General features: G+C 43.1%; 3 protein-coding genes across 3 annotated transcripts; 1 reads left to right on the top strand and 2 right to left on the bottom strand.

The window, feature by feature from the left end:
- Positions 1-726: 726 nt before the first annotated feature.
- Positions 727-10,933, top strand: adamts13 (ADAM metallopeptidase with thrombospondin type 1 motif, 13). The gene is made up of 29 exons (XM_070834174.1): positions 727-804; positions 1,106-1,176; positions 1,376-1,505; positions 1,796-1,879; positions 2,115-2,239; positions 2,347-2,493; positions 3,011-3,145; positions 3,432-3,582; positions 3,698-3,802; positions 3,904-4,055; positions 4,178-4,241; positions 4,588-4,714; positions 4,819-4,967; positions 5,063-5,183; positions 6,299-6,379; positions 6,473-6,654; positions 6,745-6,901; positions 7,220-7,349; positions 7,437-7,616; positions 7,707-7,905; positions 7,986-8,088; positions 8,173-8,302; positions 8,425-8,601; positions 8,696-8,900; positions 9,242-9,512; positions 9,595-9,738; positions 9,817-9,996; positions 10,493-10,668; positions 10,778-10,933. Exons 1-29 carry the CDS (start codon positions 727-729, stop codon positions 10,931-10,933), a joined length of 4,110 nt encoding a protein of 1,369 aa, XP_070690275.1.
- A 226-nt stretch (positions 10,934-11,159) lies between these two features.
- Positions 11,160-16,469, bottom strand: LOC139203632 (carnitine O-acetyltransferase-like). The gene is made up of 14 exons (XM_070833455.1): positions 16,330-16,469; positions 14,833-15,102; positions 14,598-14,716; positions 13,953-14,006; positions 13,682-13,847; positions 13,360-13,534; positions 13,080-13,258; positions 12,888-12,988; positions 12,681-12,800; positions 12,465-12,587; positions 12,236-12,371; positions 12,087-12,149; positions 11,853-11,990; positions 11,160-11,742 (listed from the first exon to the last, which is right to left on the bottom strand). The coding sequence occupies exons 1-14, from the start codon at positions 16,354-16,356 to the stop codon at positions 11,527-11,529; spliced, it is 1,887 nt and encodes a 628-aa protein (XP_070689556.1). The 5' UTR covers positions 16,357-16,469; the 3' UTR covers positions 11,160-11,526.
- Positions 16,470-16,869: 400 nt separating this feature from the next.
- Positions 16,870-18,383, bottom strand: LOC139204072 (immediate early response gene 5-like protein). Its single transcript, XM_070834030.1, has one exon. The coding sequence runs from the start codon at positions 18,251-18,253 to the stop codon at positions 17,375-17,377; it is 879 nt and encodes a 292-aa protein (XP_070690131.1). The 5' UTR covers positions 18,254-18,383; the 3' UTR covers positions 16,870-17,374.
- Positions 18,384-21,479: the final 3,096 nt, after the last annotated feature.

The following is a 21,479-nucleotide window of genomic DNA, read 5'->3' as shown; positions in this document are numbered from 1 at the left end:
GTAAAAGAAAATAATTATAGCTACGACCCAGAGGAAGGCGCTTGTCAATTCTTGGATTAATGTTGTTTTATTGTTTCCACTGTGAATCTACTGCCTTCTAAATAAGCAATTTAGCATTAGATAAAGTTTTATGACCGTCGTGGCCTCAAGGGATGTTATTTTGTTACACACGTGGAGAAGTGTGTGTGTGTGTGTGTGTGTGTGCCTCCCTCATGTTTCTTCCAGTCCATCCACAGGAGCATGCCTGCCCTCTAATGGCCACAACAGGCAACAACACACAAGAGCATTTATCATAATGAGGATTAATTCAGCAGTGATTGCAGCTGTGAAAGGCCTAAATATAAACATGGGTTGGATCCAAATGTGGATTTTGGTGACTAACTAAAGCATGCAGCTGCCAGCACTGATTGTCTGTCCTCATCGAAATGTTTCAAGTACAAAAAGTCTTAACGGATTGTAATTGATTTCATTGCTCGGTGACGAAAAGCAAGAAATCACACAAATGAGTCATACTGCAAAAAAAAAACCAACCCAACCCATGAGAGCTGTCCTCTTGGTCCCAAAGTTGGAAAGAACTAGCAAATGACGTGTGTCACTCATCAACTTTGTCCCTACTGTTTGCATAAACACATGTCACTCATACCCCCTTGGCTGGAATCTGTCCTGCTCAGTAGGAGGATCGCATATTGTCCCGAGTCAGGTTGACTCACAGGAAAAATTGGAAGCATGATTTTCAAGACTCTGCTCTGTCTGCTGTTGCTGCTGCCTGGCTTCGTCGCTCTAATGACTTCTCCATTGGACGAGGTAGGTGGAAAAGCTGCGGGTGAACAGGGGCTCTGCGGTTAGTGATTCCACTGCTCGGGACTTCTGCAAAGTACATTGAACTCTTCAACTTTAAACTGTTTATCATCCTGTGAAAACCCACAGCCTGCAGAGAGTCACAACTGTGTTTTACAGGATTTACGCAATAGTCACTTAAAAAAAACAAAAGCTCCCAAATAGTTTTGTATTTTCATTCAGTATTTGGGCCACAGATCTAAATTTAGTTCCCAAGGCTGCTCCCAAAGGACCTAAAAGTGGTGTTGTTGTTTGTGTCCTCTTAAAGCTTTCTCAGCACTCCTCCAGTCAAAGAGACACAGTTTCCTCCCCTTATTCTCCTCCTGACCACTCAGGTACGTGCATCTATGGCTGAATTGTAAAAAACAGCTTGAGGATTCATATATCGATGCAATGAGAACTACTTTCTTTCTGTCCCAGTGTAGGGAAGTGTGAATATACACTGTGAAACACACCGTAGCACTTGTTTAAATACCAAAATGAGTACTATACACAAGTGAAGTGCCTGTACCGTGTCTTTTTCTTTGTTCACAGTGAGTGGGCGGCTGCGTCGCTCAGCTCCGATGCCTGATATCACACATCTGGAACTGCTGGTGGTGGTGGGGCCTGATGTGCAGCAGGTGCACAAGCAGGACACAGAACGATACGTCCTCACCAACCTCAACATTGTAAGTCTGAGCACAAACACAGTTAAAAAACGCGGCTGACCAGCCTGTATTCTATTAAACGCAGGCCATTTGTATGTGAAAAGGCAGTGGAACAAACTTAAACGAACACTATGAGACTGATATTGAGGAAAAAAAGGCAACGCAAGTTTAAGGGGAGAAAAAAATCCCTTCAGATGTTGCATGTTGAAATGTTTACATAACCAGATGTACAGGACGCACTGCAATAGCCCCATTACACTCTGAACGTCCTGAAATATATTAACCTGACTTAAATTCCAATTTCCACCCAGGCCTCAGAGCTGCTGAGAGACATGACCTTGGGCGCCAACATGAGGGTGCACCTGGTCCGCATGATCATCCTGTCAGAGCCAGAGGTAATCAGCTCCCTGCTTTGACCCGAGCTCATTGTACAAGTAGAAATGTAAGTTAATGACCAGGTTTGAGAAGCAGTATGATCCTACAGCTCCTCTGTGTGTATCTATAGGACCTAAGCTAATGCTGTTATTCAGAGTGACTTTGAATGTGAGAAATAATGGAATAACTTTAAATTAATTTCTTTCAGTTTTATTACCAGCATCTTACTTTTGTTACTGTGGTTGGCTCTTCCAGCCAGAGATCCAAATGTCCCCCAACATAACCTCATGTCTCAGAAGTGTGTGTGACTGGGGCAGAAGGATAAACCCCTCAAACGATACCGATCCACTGCACGCTGATCTTCTGTTGTACATTACAAGGTATGCAACCTGCAGCTTGTAGCTTTTTAAAAAAAAAAATAAAAAAATTGTGAGCAGATGATTATTTGATATTTTATGGATGATCAAAGCATGTTTTACACTAACAGGTACGACCTGGCGCTGCCCGATGGAAATAAGCAGGTCAGGGGTGTAACCCAGCTTGGTGGGGCTTGTTCCAGCGAATGGAGCTGTGTGATCACAGAGGACACAGGCTTCGACCTGGGGATCACCATCGCTCATGAAATTGGCCACAGGTAAAGTGGAGTCAAACATTATCCACTATATCTGTTTAAAATGTACATTAGTGCATATATGCACTTTCTTTTACAGATCTGTAATTTCCAAATCATCGCCAAATACTTGGCAGTGTTCAGTTAGAACACTTTCCATTAACAATTAATCATAAATGGAGAATAAAATGTCCAATAATAGATACACAATGAATGAGTTACTACTTGTATTCACTTTGTCCTTTCAAGACATTCCTATTTTAGCTTCTTCCAGGAAAGTTCATTTAAATTACTGTGGCATTACAGCCTAGTAAAAGATTTCATTACACTGCACAATTTAATGCAGCTTTGTTAAAATATTATAGTGGCCTACTTTGAGTCTGCTAAAGTCAAACAGTAACTATACTGGACTGTGATTGGCAGACAATTTTAACAACTCCATTAAGATCGCTTCATGGCATAAGCCGCCCAGTAGACAAATTTAAAACTCACTACAATAAAGTAAATTCAAGCGTTTTATATTGAATTCACTTTTAACTAGTTTTGGAATCAACCACGACGGAGTGGGAAACACCTGTAGCAGGAGCGGGTTCATCATGGCCTCCGATGGAGGCTCCAACAGTGTGGATCTGACCTGGTCCCCCTGCAGCAGGCAGCAGCTGTTCACATTCTTCAGGTGGGCCAACCTGTTCAGGGCAGCTGTGCATGACTACACCTCTCATTCATCATGCAGCCCTGCCGCTGTTGAGAGGACATTTCATCTACATATCATATCTGAGTATTTTCACCTCAGGTTGTTCTAGGTGGCTCTCTTCTCACATTTGAAATTTGAAATCCTTTAAAATTGTATGTATTAGATATAGAAAAGCTCTCTGCGTAATGTGTAGAAATCTGCTGTGGTCTGGACAAGATGATGTTGTCATCAAGTCACATGATGATGTCACATGTATTAATGCTCTCAGTGAAGGGAAAGCTGAATGTGTCAAAGACCTGCCTGCACTGGGAGGCTCCCTACAAAACTGGAAACCTGGTCTATATTATGGAGTTGATGACCAGTGTCGTATAGCTTTTGGCAGCACTGCCAGAGCCTGCTCCTTCACCAACCCTGACCTGGTAATCCACCTGTGATAGCAGCCTGCTCCCACTAGGTGGCATTTTACATCAAAAATATGGACTTTATTGGCCCATTTCTGGTCATATTTACAATACTGGTCTCCTTCTCCATCAGCCGGCTTGTCGGGCTCTGTCCTGTCACGTTAACCCTGATGATGACAGCTCATGCAAACGTCTCCTGGTTCCACTGCTGGACGGGACAGAGTGTGCACCTAATCAGGTACTGTCTCTGAGATCAGTGAGTCATGTTGGTGCAGTCATTTTCCCAGAGTGTCATAAGGCCCAAGTGTGTTTTCCATAAGGTATACTCCTCTCTTCCAGTGGTGTCTGAAGGGGCGTTGTGTGTCCTTAGATGAGCTCAGCTCCTCTGTGGTGGTGCATGGGTCCTGGTCAAGCTGGTCCGAGTTCTCCCCCTGCTCAAGGACATGTGGCGGGGGAGTTACTCATCGTACACGGAAATGTAATAACCCCAGGTAAGAAATATAATGCAAGCATCAGTCATAGTCAGTGCTGATGATCCTGTGACTGGTCTTTATGCGATAAGGCTGTTTTACAGCATATTGCCATGACATAGTTGTCACGTCTTGTTTTTCAGACCTGCGTTTGGAGGGAATGACTGCGAGGGACCGGATATTGAAGCTGAACTTTGTCACCATCAGGTAACTTCTGACAGGCCATGTTTACAGTGGGCCTCCATACAGTACATCAACTATTTACTCAGTGATCCATTGTACCCAGAATGGTCCCACAGTAGTACTGAAAACATAAGCACTCATAGGACGGCTCAGAGACCATAGGGGCAAAGTTTTTATATTCAAAAGTGAGACCATGAGCTTGGGGCAAAGTGAGCTACTCTCGAAATCAATTCTAGATGAGAAAAAAAAAAAGTACTGCCCAGAAAGCATTTAAAGTGGTTTGGGGCTGAAACCTGTCAGCGGTGCATTCAGACACCATCAACAAGCCAGAGAAGTTTTTTTTCTTTTCTTACCACACATGTTGTTGCAGCCGTGTGAGCGCACCCAGCTGGATTTCATGGCAGAGCAGTGTTCCCAAACAGACCTCCACCCCCTCTACCTGCTGCCAAACACTGCCTCCTTCTACACCTGGATCCCTGCTGTAGGTTTTGCACAAGGTGGGCACAGACAGAAAACGTCTTCTTCTTGTACCACATGCTGAGGGCCAGAACCTTTATCTCTATTACATTCTTTTGCTGTGATCTCTTCTCGTCATAAACAGGGGATGAGCAGTGCAGACACATGTGCCAGTCGCATGGCGAAAACTTCATAGTGAGCCGCGGCTCTCAGTTTGTGGATGGGACCCGCTGTGAGTCAGACGGTCCACCTCCCTTTGGCTCCACAGCTGCTTGTATAAGAGGGAAATGCCAGGTAGTAATGACTAAGTGACACTAAGCACGCCACAGAGCAGATGTTAACTTAGTCTTTCACACTGTTTTTTAAAATCACTGTTTGCCTCCAATCAGCTGTTTGGATGTGACGGCGTGCTGCACTCTGGGAAAGTGAGGGATGTGTGTGGGGTGTGCAGTGGAGATGGATCGTCCTGCAGTTTGACCTCTGACTCCTACACCGGCGGTCAGGCCAGAGGTAGCAAACATTCAGTGACAGAGCATGAATTTTAATAATGAATTAGTGTGAACGCTGCTGAATTACTCATTGAAATAGTTCACTAAGCAAAAGTATTAAACACTCATATCCGAATCGTGTATTTCAAATGTGATGATTGTCTGCTTTTCTTGGATTATACGAATTGGATTAATTGAATACTTTTATGGTTTAGACTGTTTGTCAGACAAACATAGACACCTTTCACCAGGGGTGTCCAAACTGTTTTCACTGAGGGCCACATACAGAAAAACTTGGATTAAAGCTAAAGCTAACTTTAATCCACTAGAGGTAGAAATCAATCAAATATTGGTAAATTCTGCTTGATAACTGAACATGAGTCAAGAAAAAAACAGCCTTTCCATTAGTGCCTCCCCCCCCAGCACCAGCACCAGAGAGGGAAGCTTGAAATAGTCTGTTAGAGCCCTAGTGCTCGAATTAACAGCCTTACCTCCACTTTCTTGACCCTCGGCGGACACCGTAGAGGCCATTTCTCTGCTCACCTGTCCCAGCTGGAGCTCCATCCGTCGTACCTCCACACAGCTCCTCCCATTTAAGTCCCATCATGCCAACTGTACCTGGCCCAGCTTCAGAAACATCCTCACCTGTCCTGGTGCTCTTTAGACTGCTAACATCAAGCAGCTCCTCCGTAAAGCAGAAGTGATCTTCATTAGTTATCAGCTGTGCTCTCATTGCACACCACATCTGAAACTTTCTACACCTACTCTCTTATGTTTCCTTAATTCTGCCATCTTGGGTCACCTGTAGCACATTTCTTCTTCTATTACTCATTTTATGGAGAAGCTGCCTCGTTCAAGACAGTTGCTCCACCTAGTGGTGAGACTAAGAAGTACAACACAGCACTAATTCCATGTGTGGGCCGTGTTCCAATACATTTTTACAATTTCCTGCGGGCCAATGAAAATTGGACCACGAGCCGCAGTTGGCCCGCGGGCCGGAGTTTGTACACCCCTGCTTTTCACTATTCTCAGACATGTTTTAGACAATACACTTAACTAATTATATAGTACTGATAGCAAAGCCCAGATTCCTGTATTGTCATCAATTCACTTATACTTGATTGCCTTCTGTTTCAGAGTACACCACCTTCATCTCTCTTCCGATGAACGCCACACAGGTTCATATTGTCAACAGAGCTCCTCTCTTCACTCACATGGGTGAGTGTCGTCTTTTTACACGAGATTCACGTTTCCACATCTCCATAAACAGGACTAAAACTTGGAGTTGTGTTTTGGAATTTGTGTCCTCAGCTGTAATGGTCGGGGATAGGTACATTGTGTCTGGGGGGGGCAGCATGGCGCTGAATATGACCCACCCCTCCCCACTGGATGATAACTGCCTGGAGTACCACCTCCACCTGACCCCTGACCTTTTGCCAGAGATGGAGGAGCTGCTGCTGCCTGGACCGCTGCTGGAGGAGATGAGCGTGCAGGTCAGGGGAGAAAAAAAAAAAGACTTCATGTCTCATTCTAATTAAAAAATGACTTTCTTCAACATCACTGAATCATTTTTCTCTTTGCAGGTGTATCGCAAGTATGGGAAAGAATATGGCGAGAAAACAAATCCAAACATTAGCTACCACTTCTATGTGCCTGTCAGAAACAGTGACTCGACAGACATCACACCTAAAGGGAAATGGACTCTGTTCACAACACCCTGCTCCGTCTCCTGTGGATCAGGTAAGCAGCTGTTCAATCATGAGTCATACTGAAAAAGACAAATGATTGTACATTATAGTCTCAGCTTTTTTGTGTGCTGTTCCTTTGTGAATCACCTAAATTAAGACTATAAACTAAAAACATTGAAGTAATTATTCAGGATATTGCAATTAAGTCCTGTAAACCTGTGCGTGAGCATGTGTGTTCACAATAAAGCAATGCGGTAAGGTGTAGAAATGTTAAAAAAGATCCTAAAACTCACGAATGAATCATGGATCATCTGATTGAAGGTGTTTCTAATAGTATTTTTTTCTTTCTACACACATGAACCTTTTACAGGTGAACAGAAGCATGTGTATGTCTGTGTAGATGAAGATACCAACAACCATTTGGAGGAGCACAACTGTGAAACACATCCTCCGTCCATACCACCACACACAACCTGTCAGCTGCCACCCTGTCCCCCCAGGTTAGGTTCACACTGCCCTGCTATGGACTGACAGATGCGTACAGCTCAGCTCAAATGGGCACACATGAATAATTTACTGTTTCACAGGTGGGATGCAGGGACATTTGGGCCTTGCAGTAGCTCCTGTGGTGGAGGAGAGAGAGTGCGTCCCGTGAGATGTGTTCAGAAACACGAAGCCGATGTGGTAAAGGTTCCAGATTCTGAATGCCCACCTGACACAGCTCCAAATGCTGTTGAAAAATGTAACCTGCAACACTGTCCTGCGAGGTATAAAGTCTGCACTGTACTGCCGATCATTACACTTTGCTGCCTCAGTTTGAACACTAACAATATTAGATTTTGTACATTTGTTTACAGATGGCTTGTGTCAGAGCCCGGGGAATGTTCGGCAGTGTGCGGGCCAGGAGAGGCAGAGCGCAACGTGTCATGTGTCCGGCCAGAGGATGGTCAGGATGTTGAAGTGGATCAAAGCTTTTGTTCAAAGCAGCTCAAACCGCTTGATTTTGTGCCTTGTGTGGTCGATGTTTGTCCCATTGGGTGGGAATCTAAGGGAGAGGTAAGAAAAACAAAAGACTAATTCCATGTATTTGTTTCAAAATGCCTGAAACATGTCTGAAGGTTGTCTTTCTTGACCAGGAAGAGCCCATTCTTAAGTCTGGCGTGATGCCACGCTCCAGACAGGCTCCTGTGTACGTCTGGAGTCCTGTTATCAGCCAGTGCTCAAAGACCTGCGGCAATGGTAAGTGAAAAAATACACCCCTCTTCACCCACAAACAGCATGTCTTCATCAGCTAATGTCAACCAAAGCCTGATGCTTATGTAGGAACCCTGCAGGTGTGGTTTTCCTGTGTGGATCACCAGACCAGACTGGGGGTGCCTGACTTCCACTGTGATGCTTCAACCAAACCTCCTCCTCAGTCTGAGACCTGCAACACACATCCCTGCCCTCCCATGTGAGACACTACACTAGACAGACTGGAGTATTTGAGTATTGGTGTGTGATGTTTAGAGAAAGTATGTATGGCGTGAAAACATTTGAAAATTACTCCAGCAAAATATATTTTATAACAACCAGGTGGCGCTCTAAGCAAGGAGTCTGCAGTGTAACGTGTGGAGGAGGGGTGGCCAACAGGGTGCTGTACTGTGCTAGAGAAACAGAGGGGAAGGAGGAGGTGGTGGAGGACTCGGAGTGCCATGACTTTCCCAAACCGACAGCGGTGGTTTCATGTAACACCCACAGCTGCCCAGCAAGGTCAATCACACACAAACACACAGACGCACACACACAAACACAATGAAATCATATCAAGGCAAAAATTATTCAAGCATCACTGTCATTTGTCCAGGTGGAAGGTGCTCAGGACATCGCCCTGCTCGGTGTCCTGTGATTTGGGTGTAGCTCAGAGGACCTTGTCTTGTGTCCAGTATGTCCACGGCAAGGAGAGCCTGGTGCCGGAGGAAAACTGCCGTGCAGCAGTCAGACCAGCCGCCACAGTGCCCTGCCTGGTGCAGGTCTGCACCTTTAGATGGGAGGTGAAACCATGGAGCCAGGTACACTTCACAGGGGAGAAATGAGGATGAGATTGATTCATAAAAACTACTGATTAATGATCAAGTTGGCAGATATTTTGATCATCTATTTTAATTATGTATGATCATTTCAAGCAGAAATGTAAAGCGTTCTCTGGTTCTGTTTCATGTGAATCCCATTTACTGTGTGTCATACTGATGTATATTTATGAATGATGCTCCTAACGCTGTGAGCAGTCTGACACCATCCAATTCACAAATTCCATCAACCCCGGTCATGTGGCTCATAACGTTAAGTAAACTATTTACAATATGAACAGATTAACTACAGACAATCTCCGCCGTGTCGCCTTGCTCTGCAGTGTTCAGTTCCCTGTGGATATGGGATCCAGTCCAGAGCTGTGTCCTGCATGGGCCCCTCCAAGCCGGAGCCCCTCAGCCCTCTGCTGTGTATGCACATGCCCAAGCCCATCACCATCCAGGGCTGCTACGTGGACAGCTGCGAAGACGTACTGCCCACCTCAGATGTGGCCACCGCGGCGCACACTCAAGCGAGCCATCTTCCTCTGAGTCCAACGGAGGCAATCACCGTCCCACAGATGACCACAACAGCCATCCCAACACCTAAACCCAGTCAGCACACATCAGTCTCATCTCCTCACTTCTACTCAGTGCGAGCGGCATGACCGTCAATACAGTGTCTGCTTTTCACCAGGTTTGTGTGGACAGCTACTCCTGAACGAATCAGGCATAGTGGACCTGAAAGACGTCACCGGCCGCTGCACAATATCCATAGGTCGACCCCTAGATGAGGTCATCCATATTAAAGTGGAATCTGGGTCCATGAACTGCAAAAGAAGTAAGTTCTATGAAATACGATGAAGCGTCTTGTGTTGGGTAAATACATGTCTGCTACTCTGTGCTTGTGTTTCTACAGAGGAGAGTGTTGCATTCTTTGATCGGCTGGCGTTTGTGAGGAAGTGCGAGCAGGTAGCAGGTAGTGAACTGACAACCAGAACCAACATCCTGCTAGTGCGTCAACACCTGCTCACATCTGGGAATGGGGTCGTGTTCGCCTACAATTCACAGAAGAACACAAAGAAGAGCCACCATCACGGTGAGAGTTAAAGTTTAGCGAGCTTCGCTTGCTTTTTACGGAATGGATGCAACCAAGGAGAATTGAGTCTAATGTTAAAGCCTATTGCAACACAAAGGCTCAGAACTGAACCTAGAGGGATGTATGCAATATTGTTAACACTCGCGCAGTCTAATGCAATCCAATACAAAAGCCCTGCAATAAATACAGTGAAGCTGAAACCACTGTGAGGTTTAAAAGCTTGTTCTCTGCTTGTGCCGTTGATTCAGCTACAATAGATCAAGCTGTTTTGTTGAATTATATCTTACTGTGCTTTTATTCTGTACCCTTCACCTCCCCCATGAGTTTGGAAGATGATCTTTTTCTTTTAGTATTTTTAACTGCTTAAAAAATGACTTTAGAGTTTAACGAGAACGTGACACAGTGTCAACAAATATTAACCAGTTTGTGACTGTGCAGGTGTTCCTCCCGCCCCCGTCCCACCAAACACACCGTGTCTTGTCACTGTGCCCCACAGATTGTGACATTCAGCTGTTTTCCCCAAGTGGCGTCTTTGAGAATCCAACAACGTCCGACACCAACCACACCTGTCGAGTCCTCATCAATGCCCCTCCCTCAGTGAAGATCAGAATCCAAGCACTGCACATAGGATTAGTATTCAACTCCACCAACTCCCACTCTTCATACATTATGGTGCGGACGGGCTTTCTAACATGTGCTTTTGTTGCAGTATGATGTTCTGAACTCAACAGGAAAACGTGTAATAACTGCTGCACTACTTTGTCTTGTGTGTCCTCCTCAGATCAGGGACATGGATGTCTTAAAGACCACTGTGTTTAAAGGCCAGCAGCTGTTTAAGTGGCATTCTTCTGGAAATATGGCGGAGATTGAATTTCATGGAGACTATCTGCATTCCAAGGGGAGCTTCAGAGCTGAATACGCTTTTATGCACCTTTGATACTATAACTATAGTTATATAGATACTATAATAACTATTTTGAGGTTTGAAAATTATGTTTAACATTACTTTACAATATTTTTACAATATAAACATTTTTGTAACAGCAACAATATCTTCTCCTCTGCTGAGTAGAGAAACATATAAAGACCTACACAAGATCCTGTTTTTGTTTTCTTGCCAATGTGCTAATAAAGTTGGCCTGAAACAAATAATAAACAAACCAAAGCATTTAAAATCTTTAAGTCAAGTGAGGACAGTATCATTGTGAAGACTGCACCACAAACTAGTATAAACAGGGAAAAAAATATTTATAGCATTACAATCAGAAATGTATGTTCCTTTAAAGTTTCTATATATATTTAAGTAGAATTTCCACCGTAGATCACATTTCCCATCACAAAGGCAGTGTATTGCCAGTCACATTCTACTTCCCACAACCCTTTGTTTCCCCTCAGCTCCAGCATACTCAGTACATTGTGCGTTATATGTCAGTGTGGCATTCTTCCAGCGACTCCGGCGCCCGCTTCAGTTCCAGCTCTCGTACACCGAGCAGTGGGACACAAACACGGTGCCAGGCTCCCCGTGTGGGATCACTGCTCGGCTGTAGCTGTGTCTTCCAGGAGAGCTCTCATGTCCAACAGAGCATCCTCTACAGCCTGGGAAAACTTGGCAGCGTTTGTCTCCTCACAGCTGTTGAAAGCTGTGATGGCGATGTTGATGTGCTCATCCATGGGATTGTAACACACTCCATAGCCATCTGGCACCATCGGACCAAAGCACATCACGCAGTCCGTCTTGGAGCCAACCTGGACACAGAGATGGGACAGATGAGGGCAAGTGCGCAAAGCAAAACCAACGATAAATAATCATTTGCTCTGTAATGATAGACTGTTTCTTTTTTTAGATATAAATATACCTGGCTGGTGGAGAGATTATAATGATTAGCTACAGCAAATGACGTATCCATGAATATCTCTGGCATGGAGGTCAGGTCTTCAATACTCAGCATCTTAAGCCCGAGGAGGTGTCGGTCTATGGCTTGTCCGTGAACTGCCTGAAAAAGAAACATTGAATGTGCAGAACTGAGATCAATCAGATGGTGCCAGTGAAAACAATGATTCTTTTAACGGTGATGAACTCCAGCTCTCACATTGTACGTGTTCTCCTTATGTGTCTGACCAGCGGTGTGCAGCAGCGCCTGCCTCTCTGTGTTCTGTTGACAGCATTGAACGTGCAGTCAGACAGCTTACACGCCTCAAGTTGCACAGTTCTTGTAAAATTCCAGTGCTTCAACAGTACCTGTTTAGCTGGGTCTTGCATCGCCTGGACAAATTTAAAGGATTCTACAGTAGTTGCGCGGATTGCGTCGGTTCGCCCGTATTTGAACATTCGTAACGATGCACTCTCATAGGTAGAGCAGCAAATATTATACATCCTGGAATTTACAAACAGCACACAGCATATATGATGTGATTCAGTTAATGTCTACATCTGGAATAATGTTGGAATACAAAATGGGATTTCTTACCTGAAATAGGCAAGTTGAAGAGCCATTTGCACAAAGGCATCTGGACTCAGCTTGTGTTGCTTTGGCACAGATTTTCCAAAATGAGAAAACATAAGCACCTTCACGTCTAAGTCATGCACCATTCTAGTGAAACACAAAGAAGAGGGAGTTAAACTGAACGTCTGACATCAAAGCTGAGACTATACTATATAATGATCACAACTGCGTCTTACACACATGTTCATATTTTGTTTGGCTTTGTCAATGTCTCTCTTGACCTCAGGTGTAATGTTAAAACGCAGTTTCAGAGGCATAGCCAGCGGAACCATGGGAGAGCGAACCGTTTCAATTTTCCGTCTGTTGGGAAAATATGAAACGCAAAGTCAGTTTGAGTTCATCTGAAAATCAGGAAAAACCGTCACTTAAGAATGAAAAGAAACTTACATATACTTAACGACGTAATCGATGAGAAACACGATGGGCGGACCCTCGGCAGGTGCATGTTCGTACACCAGTCCACACGTACCGTCTTCGCCGATAATGAACTGAGGACAATTCACACATGTAGGAAAATTCTCAGCCGCTACCACGGCACTGTTTAGTATTTTCAATGTGATTCATTTGTCTCAAGCTCACCTGTAATGTCTTGTCAAACCAGCGGTTGCCGCTGTTCCAGCGAGTTCCTCCTCCGTGCAACATCTGGGCAGCCACACGGCTCGGATACAGCTCGTCTGACACCCGTGGCATCGGGGCGTCCAAACAAACTGTGAAGATACTCTTCTGGATGGCACGCACTGACTCCTTGTTTATCTTATCTGAGGAGGAATGAAACAGCATTCAAGATCACATTTTTACATGCATACTCTCTCTCAGATTCTCTTCAGCTAGATTTATTCTAAAAATTGTCTCTGCTCACCCTTAATCAGGTTATTATAGGCTTTTCCCCACGTGTTGCGGTGCTGCGATGTAAGGATGCCAATAGGTTCCTTGTTAGTCTGCAACGAGGAGTTCCAGATCTTCTCCAACTGCATATACAGCTGGTCTACTGTCAGCGGGGTGCCGTCGCTGTTGTACACATCCAAGACAAAGAACTGGTGGGGAAAACCAGTTCAGGTTAACTTAGCCACAGATTTCTTTAGCCATTGCAGCAATGACACGGAGTACAAGAAGAAGAAGAAGAAGAAGAAGAAGAAGAAGAAGAAGAAGAAGAAGAAGAGCAGCAGCGCCATCTAGAGTACCTGGAAGTTGTGGACCACAGTGATATGAGTGGGGGGTGTTTTCCCAATGGTGTGATTTACAACGGTATCTCTCTTTGGACCAGGGATGCGACAGGAGGACAGGATCTGGTAATACTGGTCCATACACAGCGGCTTCCCACTCAGGTACTCTACAGGCAGGGTATCACTACGACACAGCACCTCACATTATCCAACTGTAGGTTTGTTAACCATCTGCAAGCCATGATGACAATGTGCTTTCTGTTACGATGTTCGTATTGGGCAAACTCACGTGTCGATCATTTTTTTAAACTCCAAAACTCCTGCAATCAGTTTGGCTGCAAACCTGCACAGAGGACACCATAGTGTTACTGACTTATGATGGTTCCATGGTTTGTTTTGAGTGAATCCTCTAAGAAGACACTGAGAACATGAGGGCTGCACAGAAACCACTAAATTCAATTATGACTAATCAGCTCTGAATGGAGACATTCACAAACAAATGTCAATTCAAATAGACAACTTGTGAGCCAACTGAGCCAACTTCTCTGGTGTATTTCTTTATGGGGCCACCATGTTCGCTGCATATCCCACGGGTCACAGTAGTCAAAAACAGCTGAGCAATGCTGTGTGCAGCCACAGGGCTTTAAATAGCCAGCATGTGGAGGGAAGCCTGCACAAAGGTCGGCCTGAAACTCCAGCTTCATGTGAGCTTGTTTATACTGCACTTCCACACAATGTAAATCACTTTCAGAAACAACTTCCCAAGTGTCACTATCATTAGACAATTAAGGTTTATGACCGCTATTGTGGGAATCCAGGAAATTTACAGCACAGATTAAAGGTGGCTCTTCTTTCTTTGCTTGTAGAGATGTGTTTAGTGAGATAAACAGCTTAATTACTGTGGCTGCTTTTACAGTACGTCCTGGTTTCTCACCTCATCTGTCCTTGTCGATCTTGAAAGTGCATGCGAGGCAGGACAACCCCGGGGCTGGTGTAGACTGCCACTGGCATTCGGCAGTCAAGATAGGCTGACTGCATCCACCATTCCGACAGCTACACACACACACACACACACAGTGGTAAACAGACAGCATGATATAATAAGGTTTCTCCGTTGCTGCTTTAGATTACACTCCAAAATATCCTGCCAAAAACGCCCATATATCTACCCAGTTGTCAGTCTTGCGTGCTCGTCGCTCTAGGCCTTTCTGCAACCGTTCCCCGACACCACCCTTGAGGAACTCCTGTACCAGCTGCCGGGTGTACTCCAGCTCCTCCTCGCTGACGATGGGCTCCAGAGCAGCCAGGTAACGCTCACAGGTCTGCTTCAAGGCCGGCACAGGCAGCTTAGGCAAACCCTCCTGGTGCGCCAAGGACCTCTCTGGGATCTGTGTTACTGGTCTGGCCAGGCGACATGGCTTCACCATGCCAGGCCGCAGCTGGAAAAAAACTGTCTTGGTAAGCACAAACTCTCCTCTGCCAGCAGAAATTACAGAGGCAAAACATTACAAAAGAAAGCATCACGACTGCTCTTTGGTCAGACGTTTCACTGACTATGTGACAATACTGCAGGCTCACTGCTTTGATATAAAAGCACACCACTTAATTTCACTGATAATCTCAGTATCTGAACCAGGAGATTAACTGAATTTAATAGCTGGCTGACGCTGTCTCACAAACTCAGCTGTCAACATGTTGTTAGATACTAAGTGTATGCTATCGAAGCCTCCAGCAGTAAATGACTCAGGGCAAATGGGTTCCAGCAAGAACAGGATTAAGTGTTGTGAACAACATGACTGATTATTTTTAAAGTCATGAACTTTACAGTAAGGTGACTACTGAGCAGGACAGTCACACTCACTCCTCTGATTGGACCCACTGGTGTGTGCCATCTTATAAATAGCAGGCTGACACGGATGACACTTTGGAATGACAGCTTAAACAAACACACAGGAAAGCAACAGATATATCTGTGCTATCATATTCACTGGTGATCACCATTAATCACGTGATGATGACAATACTGATAAGATTTGTCAAATAAATCTGGACGCATTGATATTACTGTTTATAAATGAGGTGACAGTGGAAATGTGGAATGAATCCGGATCTAGTGATATAAATCATTCACATTAATCATAACTTTCATTGCCTCTCTGATTACTACACTCCACTTCCGGTAGACGATTTCAAAATAAAACCGATATGACCAGCGTGTTTTGCAGCGTCGTCTACGTCGTTGTGTTTTTAGCAATAAATGCCACCACAACGACTATAAATAAATTATAATGACACTAAAAGGGCACTCTGCAGCGAATACAACTCGTGTTTTGCTTTCTCCCGATGTCCTTGCCAGCTGCATGCGCTACAAGCTAATCTTGTGCTAAGCTAACGCTGTGCAAAATGTCACAATGGAGGGCGGCTAAAACACTCTGAATTAATATTCTGCCATAACATATAGCGGCCCGGACGTTTTTGACAGCCTACAGTGGTGAAACACGACTTATATTTTAACTTAATAGTGTGACATTGTTGCTGTCCCGTGCAGCGCCCCACCCCCTTCAATCACTCAGCCTGCTGCCGTACAAACAGACGGATCTTAGGCCCAGCCTCACGGTTATCACGCACTTTCAAAACCACGTCGAGTGAAAAACAGTCAAACTCACCGCGGCTCTGACAAAAACACCCAACATGTTGTCCGACAGACGCTGTAAAGTGTTCGGCTGTCCCGGGAATAGAGATGGGAGACCCTCGGGCAGTCATGTCTCAAGGACAGACACACTGTCTATTCTCAGCCATCCGCCCCCCTCGGACCCACTGAGGAAAGACAACTGCGAGCCCTCCACTAAAAGTCCCGGTTTTCCAAGTGGAGTTTGGTACATGCGTGCTCGCATGTGTTTTTTTTTTTTTTTTTTTCCAAATTAACACAGAAGACATCTCATTTTTTTTTATCACCTTATTTATTTTATTAGAAGAGATGGCTCCTGTGACCAATAATGAATTATTTCCTTTTAACTTCAGTCATGGCAAAGTCATAAATTTAGGCTATAAATATGATATCCCACAAGACTGCTAAAATGATAGCAGCAGTGGTGATAAATACAAGGTCACTGCAAACCCCTTAGATGTAAATATGTAATAGACCCACTCTTGAGCAGTCTCAACACGTGTACAGTGATAGAATCGATCAGTCAAAGTTGTAATTTAAAACCAATACATCAGTGTTTTTCATTATGCTAGTTTTATTGATTAATAAAAGCAGGCCCTGGCATAAATAACACATTTACAGACTGATGTTCTGCGCTGATCTGGTGCAGGAGCCTGTACAGGTCTTTACTTGCCACATGATGGAGCTCGTCCAACATCTTCCCAGAGAAACAGCGTTAACTCATTTCTTCAGGAAACACAAACCACAGGCAGACTCCTGCAAAACCCCCCAAACGAATCACCAGATAATAAGGTTGAAACGAAAGGTACAATCATTTCATAGTGTGTGAACAAATTCTACTGACTGGCACGAGAACTGTCCATGTGCAAAAAGTAATCCGGGATGGACGTGATTGCTCTGTGTGACCACATTTCATCAACATTTTTCAATAACAGAAGAGAGAGAGAGACAGAGAGAGAGAGAGAGAGAGAGGCAGGATTGCAGTCGTGTCACGGTTTATTTGAAAGCAATAAAATAAAACGATACAAAGACAATCATACAAGTCAAAATGCTTCGATTGCTCTGGTCCAACCGCTGCCTGTTAACAGTGTATGTTTTAAAGAAATTGTTTGAGTGGCGAATATTTGCTCAAGGTCCGTCTGCTGCCAACTCACAAACTCAGATAGTCCACCTGAACCCAACACTGAGATCAGGTTGGAGATGTTCGTGCTGTCCAACTGCTCCGAGTCTGAATGTGACTCATCGTCAGTCCTCATCCTTTTACATGGCACCGGCCCAAAGTCTGGCAGATAAAACTCTGGATCAACAATGTGATAACTTGTGTCCATCTTTCGCTTTTTACCGTAGCACTGCGCGCCCTGCGGCTGTTTTGACTGCGCGCAACAGTCTGAGTGGAAGTATCCATTCGTGACAGTCGTCACCACATGCGTGTCCAAGTCCAGGACAGTCTTTTGGTTGGCTTGTGCGTTCGGGATAGGTAACTCCCAGGAGGATTTGTCTGCACAACTCCAACAGGCTTCCGAAACCATGAGGTCAGAGTCACTTGGTGAAACCATTGCGCAGGCAGATGCGTCTTGGTGCGCCACCTCTGCAGGCTGGCCGATGGGCTGGTGCGCTCCGCAGTGCCAAGTGTCCGACTCAACCCCAGTAAAGTTGCAGTAGAAGTCATCGGCCAACTCCGTCAAGCTCCCGGTCAGCTCTAGATATTCTTGCCTTTCGCGGACTGCAGCTTCATCCTCGTAGTGGTGCGTCCTCTGCGTTTGCGACAAGTTTTTGCTCACATAAAACTGCCTGGCGTTTCTCAGTACGTACGTTACCAGTAAGTTCTTGTGGAGCTTGATGCCTCCTCTCTGCGTCCTGGAGCTTTGGATTTTCCTCAAAGAAATGGAGATCAGATTCTGTGCGTCAAATGCACACTCCATCCTCACCCGGGCCACCCGTTCTTTCCTCTCGATCTCTCAAACCGGTTGTTTCCTAACCGAAGAAATATTTATGTCTTTAGTTGAGATTCCTACTTGATTCGTGTAGACTGTGTCCATAGCGCTCCATGTCTTCCCAGTAAGGGCATGGATTTGCAACTCTCATCTTTCCTTGCCACGCCCTCACGTACACATTGTCCAATGGGAGGGAGGCGGTGCTTCTGTTATACGCAAATCTCACTACAAGCCTCATTCAGAATGCACGTAGGAGCTGGCGTGCTGCATTTCACTAAATGTGTTCTGAGCTTTTTGAATCTCAGTGCGGACAAAAAATCATCAACATTACAGCCCGTGTAGAAAAGTAGAGGAGAGCAGAACAGACAGAGAGAGGAGTAGAATACACCAGAATCTACTGAGGAGCAACAACAGATGGAGCAATAGAGTACAGAGTAATAGAATAAAATGAAGTAACAGAACAGAACATGCAAGGGAGTAATCAAAAAGAATCGAGTGTGGCAGAGAGTGATAGTATCTAACTACACCACAGTAGAAAAGAGTGGTCATTTGGGCTGAATAGAACACAAGGGAGAGTTATAGATTTGAGTAAAGAACAGTAGAGAGTAACAGAACAGAGTGGAGGAGAATAAAACAGAATAGAAAGGCGGGAGTGGATAGAATAGAGCAGAAAGGAATATAGTGAAGAGTAGAATAGAGCAGCACATACTACAGAGTTATACTATAGAAAAGAATAGAATAGAATAGCAGAGAGGAATGGGGTAGAACTGGATTAAGTATAGTAGAGGGTAACAGAACAGAGTAGAGGAGAATAAAACAGAACAGAAAGAGGGGAGTAGATAGAATAGAGCGGAAAGGAATATAGTGAAGAGTAGAACAGAGCAGCACATACTACAGAGTTATACTATAGAAAAGAATAGAATAGAATAGAATAGAATAGAAAGGTTAGTAATGACAACAGAGTAGAATATAAAAAAGAAAGAAAGAACAGGATTGACTAGAACAGCATTCATAATGTAATTGAACAGAATAGAGTATAATAGTAGAATATAGTGAAGAGTACTGGCATACAATTGAATAGAGCAGAATTTTGTAAAGACTAACTGAATAGAACAGAATGGGACATACTAGAAAGTAACCAATAGAATAGAATAGAATAGGACGGAAGATAGTAATAGAATAGTATAGCAGAGAGTAATGGGGTAGAAATGGATTAAGTATAGTAGAGGGTAACAGAACAGAGTAGAGGGGAATAAAACAGAATAGAAAGAGGGGAGTAGATAAAATATAACAGAAAATAATACAGTGAAGAGTAGAATAGAGCAGCACATACTACAGAGTTATAGAATATAATTCAATAACATATAGAATAGTTAGTAATTACAACAGAATAGAATAGAATAGAATATGAAGGTTAGTAATTGCAATAGAATAGAATAGAATATAAAAAGAAAGAAAGAACAGAATTGACTGGAATAGAGCATTCACAATGTAATCGAACAGAATAGAGCACAATAGTATCATATAGTGAAGAGTATTGACATACAATTGAATAGAACAGAATATTATAAAGACTAACTGAATAGAACAGAATGGGACATAGTGGAAAGTAACCAATGGAATAGAATAGAATAGAATAGAATAGTATAGCAGAGAGGAATGGGGTAGAACTGGATTAAGTATAGTAGAGGGTAACTGAATAGAGTAGATAGAATATAACAGAAAATAATACAGTGAAGAGTAGAATAGAGCAGCACATACTACAGAGTTATAGAATATAATTCAATAACAGAATAGCAGAGAGTAACGGAATAGAATAGAATAGAATAGTTAGTAATTACAATAGAATAGAATAGAGCAGAAGATAGTAATAGAATAGTATAGAATGGAACACATAAGACAATAATCTGATAGAATAGAATAAAGGAGTAGAACTGGAAAAAGTATAGTAGAGGGTAACAAAAAAGAAGAGAACACTTAAGACAGTAATCTGATAGAATAGAATAGAATAGATAGATAGAATAGAATAGAATAGAACATAGTACAATATAATAGAATAGAACTGAATTGAATGGAGTGTAGTGGAGAGCAATAGAATAGAACTGGATAGAGCAGAATATAGATCAGAGATGAACATTCCAGAGTGTAACATAATGGAAAAGAAGTAAAAATATAATACAGGACAAACCAAATGAGTAAAACAGAAAATAATAGAGTAGAATAGAATAGATCAGAGTAGAATAGAATAGTATATACAATGGTAGAGAGTAATATAGTAAAATAAAATACAGCAGAGAGTAATAGAAGAGAATAGAACAGAACATCAAACATACTAATAGAGCTGTTTTTGTAAAAGCAAATGCTATTCAAACAGCTTTCCAGAACCATGAATGTCAGGAGGACAAAATAAAATGTGTCAGCAGCATAATCTTAAAACTAGAAGTATACGAGAGGACAAACAATGGGAACCAAAGCAGCGTTAAGACAAAGTAGAAAGGTAAGTTTGGATCGCACATTTGATTTCTACTTTCCTCAGATCCTTTGGATGACTGTTCCACGAAGCAGGGCCACAGCTTGTGAATGCTGCCTCACTACGACACATAAACCATAACCCCAAAATAACACAGAGCAGAGACGACAGAGGAGACCTGAAGAGAAGAGGAATAATATTCCCTTCTGTGTTTTACCACACTATACTATTCTGTTCTATACTATACTATACTATACTATTCTGTTCTATACTATACTATACTATACTATACTATACTATACTATACTATACTATACTATACTATACTATACTATACTATACTATACTATTCTGTTCTATACTACACTACACTATACTATACTATACTATTCTGTTCTATACTATACTATTCTGTTCTATACTACACTATACTATACTATTCTGTTCTATACTATACTATACTATACTATACTATACTATACTATACTATACTATACTATACTATACTATACTATACTATACTATACTATTCTGTTCTATACTATACCACACTATACTATTCTGTTCTATACTATACTATACTATACTATACTATACTATACTATACTATACTATACTATACTATACTATTCTGTTCTATACTATACTATACTATACTATACTATACTATACTATACTATACTATACTATACTATACTATGCTATACTATGCTATACTATATTATACTATACTATTCTGTTCTA

Source organism: Pempheris klunzingeri, chromosome 7 (assembly GCF_042242105.1).
Source record: "Pempheris klunzingeri isolate RE-2024b chromosome 7, fPemKlu1.hap1, whole genome shotgun sequence".
Taxonomy (NCBI): domain Eukaryota; kingdom Metazoa; phylum Chordata; class Actinopteri; order Acropomatiformes; family Pempheridae; genus Pempheris; species Pempheris klunzingeri.
This window is presented reverse-complemented; position numbering and strand designations above follow the sequence as displayed.